Source organism: Physeter macrocephalus, chromosome 16 (genome assembly GCF_002837175.3).
Source record: "Physeter macrocephalus isolate SW-GA chromosome 16, ASM283717v5, whole genome shotgun sequence".
In the NCBI taxonomy this organism is placed as follows: domain Eukaryota; kingdom Metazoa; phylum Chordata; class Mammalia; order Artiodactyla; family Physeteridae; genus Physeter; species Physeter macrocephalus.
In genome coordinates, this window is record NC_041229.1 from 17665250 (window position 1) to 17670077 (window position 4828).

The window sequence follows — 4828 nt, forward strand, 5'->3', positions numbered from 1 at the left end:
CGTGAGCCATGGCCGCTGAGCCTGTGCGTCCGGAGCCTGTGCTCCGCAACGGGAGAGGCCACAACAGTGAGAGGCCCGCGTACCGCAAAAAAAAAAAAAAAAAAAAAAAAAAAAAAAAATCCTTCCCTTATGGAGATCACCTTATAGCAGGTCAAGATAGACAATAATCAATGAACATAATAAATAAGTAAATTATATAGTATTTTAGAAAGTTAAAAGTCAAACAGAGTAAGGGAAACACTAAGAGGTAGGGTGGGGGCTGTTTCTAGTGCTAAATAAAGAGGATGACATTTGAGCAAAAACCTGAAGGAACAGTGTTAGCCTTGTGAAAACCTGGAGGAAGAACGGGCAGAGGAAACAGCCAGTGCAAGAATGCCTTGGGCCAGGCTTTCTGTACCCTTTAATAAAAAAGCCTGACCGAGACACTGTGCCAGGAAGTCTGGGCCCTGCCATGTTTCCAATGAAGTTGGGAGCATGGCATTTTTATTTTAGAAATATAATCTCAGACTCCTGAACATAAAGATGATGTCCTATATTTCTGTATCCCTAATACCTAGTTCAGCCCTGACACACAATCTATACTCAACAAACGTTTGCTGAATGAATGATTAGAGCAGGCCTAGACTGGGAGCCAGGGAAATTAATTAGAGGACTATTTCCACACTCTAGATGAGAAATGACAAAGGACTGGACTAAAGCAAGACTCTGGGGATGGAGATAAACGGATAGATTTGAGAGACATTTAGGAGGTAGAATTTGTGAGATTAGCGGCTGATTGCTTGTGGAGAGAGTTTTGGCTTGGTTGACTAATGGGCTATGGAAACAGAGGAGAGAGAGGAGAAAGAGCAGAGAATTTGTTTCTGTGTGATCCTGTTTTGCCAAGGAGGGTGGTGAAGAGGAGCATAAACTCAGTGTGCTTTTCTTTGTGTTGGTAACACTAGTGGAACTGATAACCGATGAATGTATTGAATAGTGGGGCACAGACGAGATCTCAGTTCTGGAAGTACATAGGCAGCGATTCTCAAACTTCAGTGGACGTGTGAATCAGCTGGGGGATTTGTTAAAACTTTATCATTTTATTTTTTTATTGAAGTATAGTTGATTTACAGTGTTGTGTTTCTGGTATACAGCAAAGTGATTCAGTTATATATATATTCTTTTTCAGATTCTCTTCCATTATAGATTATTACAAGATATTGATATAGTTCCCTGTGCTGTACAGGAGGTCCTGCTGTTTATCTTTTTTTTTTTTTTTGGCTGCGCCGCACGGCATTCTGGATCTTTAGTTCCCCAACCAGGGATCAAGCCTGTGCCCCCTGCAGTGGAAGCGCAGAGTCTTAACCACTTGACCCTCTATTGTATATATAATAGTGTGTATCTGTTGATCCCAAACTCCTAATTTACCCCACCCCCGACCCCACTTTCCTCTTTGGTAACCATAAGATTGTTTTCTATGCCTGTGAGCCTATTTCTGTTTTGTGAATAACTTCATTTGTATCATTTTTTTAGATTCCACAAATAAGTGATATAATATAATATTTGTCTTTCTCTGTCTGACTTGTTGAAGTGAACTCAGTATGATAAACTCTAGGTCCGTCCAGGTTGCTGCAAATGGCATTATTTCATTCTTTTTTATGGCTGAGTAACACTCCATTGTGTGTGTATATATATCTATATCTTCGTCCAGGTTGCTGCAAATGGCATTATTTCATTCTTTTTTATGGCTGAGTAATATTCCATTATATAAATGTACCACATCTTCTTTATCCATTCATCTGTGGATGGACACTTAGGTTGTTTCCATGTCTTGGCTATTGTAAATAGTGTTGCTATGAACATTGTAGTGCATGTATCTTTTCTGATTAGAGTTTTCAAAACTTCATTATTTTAGTCTCAAGTCCAAAGATTTCTTTTTGGTAGCTCTGGAGTAGGGCTCAGGAATCTGCATTTTACACACACATGCACAAACACAGGTGTTCCAGTGCAGACAGTGTCCAGACTTCACTTTAAGAAACACTAATATTGGTGGTGGGTGGGACCTGAGACTATGAATTAAAGGGTACAAGCATGAATGAGAAAAGGATTGATGGAAGAAATCTAGAAAACACATATTTACAGAGAGGACTCACAGAGAGAAAGCTTCTGAGCTGTGGTTTGAGAGCTCTACTATTTACCAGTTCACATCATTGTCTGAACATCCTAGATTTGTGGTCCTTCTTGTTTGGAGCTGAGGGTTTGTATTAGACAAAGGTGAAATAGATACTTTGAAAAGAAGTTGGGTTCAAATTTAGAAGAAGGTTGAATGGCTAACTAAGGAGTTGATCTCCTCAGCACTACCATCTGTGAAAGCCATTAGTGAAAGTTTTTGATCAGGTCAAGAAGATGATGAAAGCAGAATTTTCGAAAGATCGGATTTGTACTAAATGGTTGAGAAGAGGAGAAAGTAAAGCAAAATCAGTTTTTAAAAAAGACTGCAGAAAGGGAAAATCAAAAAATGCAAACTGAACTATGTAAAGAATTTTTAAAAACCCTGTGAAAAAAGCAGGGGCTGACACAGAGATTTAATTGGATTGGAGGCTCAGAGGCCAAGGTCGGAGAGAATGTTCAGAAGGGATGGTTAGCAGGGCCAGACACTACAGAGACAGCAGTAAATCCACCTGCCACTAAAAATAATAATAATAATAGAATACATGGTGTCAAAGGAATAACTGCTGAACAAAGGGCCCTGTCATCCACATCTGTTGTTAAGATAACATGCTTTTAACTTTTAATTCTTGCATTGATCACACTGAGCATTCAAAGTCACCCTTCCTGAAACTCTGAAAAAGGAAACAATTCCTACCTTTTCAAGGTCTTTGGAAGAGAAGTAAATGACCCAGAAAACTAAGATAAACATCAACATCAGCAGTAATTTACGAGCTACGGCATTTGGAAACAAAGCAAGAATCCTGTAAGAGAGGACAGGAGAAATAATCACATGTTAAATCAAATAAATATAACATTGCTGTGTATACCTAGGTTCCTCCTCAGTACTTTCCCAGAATAGGGTTATGTTCTGTACCACTGCTCTCTTCTGGGTTTCCAGGAAATTCCATCATATGTTCTATTAGAAATCAGAAATAATTGTCCCCCCCAAAGCAGAGAGCTGAACTGGGTGAGGCAGGAAAGAACTCCTGGTTCCTGACTCTCAGACGAACTCTTTCGTTTGGAGTCACATCAGGGCTCTGAGCCTTTTCTCTCATGGAGGGCTCAGCAGGTGTAGTAAGGTTTTAGTGACTGTTTACCCTAAGAAACACTTTTTTTCTGGTGCCCTCTGATGAATTCTGGTCTCTAAATCTCTCTCAGATACACACACACATGCATGCACGCACATATGCATTATCTGGTATCCACTCTCCCTGGTCTTACATGCTTCTGGGGGCTTCCTTCTAAATCTCCCCTTTGTTTTCTTAGGCAGCTTGTTTCCACCTCAGGTTTTTAATCACCTCATGCTAAAGTAGTTGAGAAACATTGCCATAAAGGGCAAGAGTGTATTCTTTAGAGAAGGTCATTGTTGAGTGGCCAGAATTTTAGTGTTTGTTTTGCAAACCCAGAATACCAAAAGTATGTGCCAAAGAGCTAAATTACAGCAGTGTTTTCCAAACTTCTTTTGCCTGGGACCCACAGTAAGAACATCATATCAAATCTCATTTCAGGGCACACACACACACACACCCAAAGTTTCATAAAACAATCCTTATCCTTACTGCATGCAATGTACTGTGATATTTTCTAGTTATTCTATTTTACTCTATACTACTCTATTCCATTTTTAAAGTATTTTTCATGCCCAAATAAGATAATTTTACTATCCCCTGAAGGGTCGCAATGCACCATTTGAAAAGCACTGACTGGTCTACGGTTCTCCCTCCTGTCTCTGCCAGTACGGTACCTATGGATGAATATCTCCTCCATCATATTCTCATATTTTCTCACAGGAATTACAGCCGTCTGGAGTTTCTTTGGCTAAAGCAGTCTTTGCATTTACTTCGGGACTGGAGTCTCCCTATAAGCTTCACTGATCAAAAGCTGAAATGCCATTTGTGGCCAGAGTGTGTCAGGTAGAATCGCAGCCCTCCCCAACTGCCCCTGTTCACTCCACAGAGCCAGAGAAAGAAGCCAGGAGGGAGTTCGTTTTCGAGAACGGACATATCTAACCCCAGCGCAGGGTCACCTTTGGTTGAGGTCTTACGTAGTTATTTATTTACTTATTTACGTAGTGGATTTCCTTTGCTTATGCCCTCGTTTCGCTGTCATGTGGAATTAGTCACTTCCACAGTAGCAGAAGTATCGGAAAAACTGGAAAGAAGGAAAACAGAAGCCCTCGTCCACGGTTCTTGAATGACGGAGATTTGATTTGGCTGGTTCTTCTCAACATTTGGAGTGTGTTCTTTGTAAACACTTTCCCTTGCTCTAAACAACTGCATCCATTATGCTCTCCAACAATGATGATTTAAATTAAATCTCAGGGGACTTCCCTGATGGTCCAGTGGTTACGACTACTCCGCGCTTCCACTGCAGGGGGCGCGTGTTCGATCCCTGGTGGGGAGACTAAGATCCCTCATACGGCGGGGCGGGGCGCAGCCGTGGCATGAATGAATGAATGAATAAATAAAATCAATCTCAGGCCATAAGAGGAGGAGCCATAGGTCTAAATCTCTCTGCACCCTGCATCTGTAACAGGATAGGAGAGAATCCAAAAGAGCAAATTCTATGGACTGGACGTGGGGAATCATTGTCACTAACAGTGATAAAGTAGTCACAATGCAGCCACCTACCAGGTGGCCTG

General features: G+C 40.9%; 1 protein-coding gene across 1 annotated transcript in view; it reads right to left on the bottom strand.

Annotated features, from left to right (window-relative positions):
* The window catches only part of LOC102977760 (NXPE family member 2-like), a 24648-nt gene extending 20691 nt beyond the window's left edge, over window positions 1-3957 (bottom strand). The window contains 2 exon segments of the mRNA XM_024131178.2: window positions 2843-2948; window positions 3932-3957. Of these exon segments, the coding sequence (XP_023986946.2) occupies window positions 2843-2948; window positions 3932-3957 (132 nt within the window).
* Window positions 3958-4828: the final 871 nt, after the last annotated feature.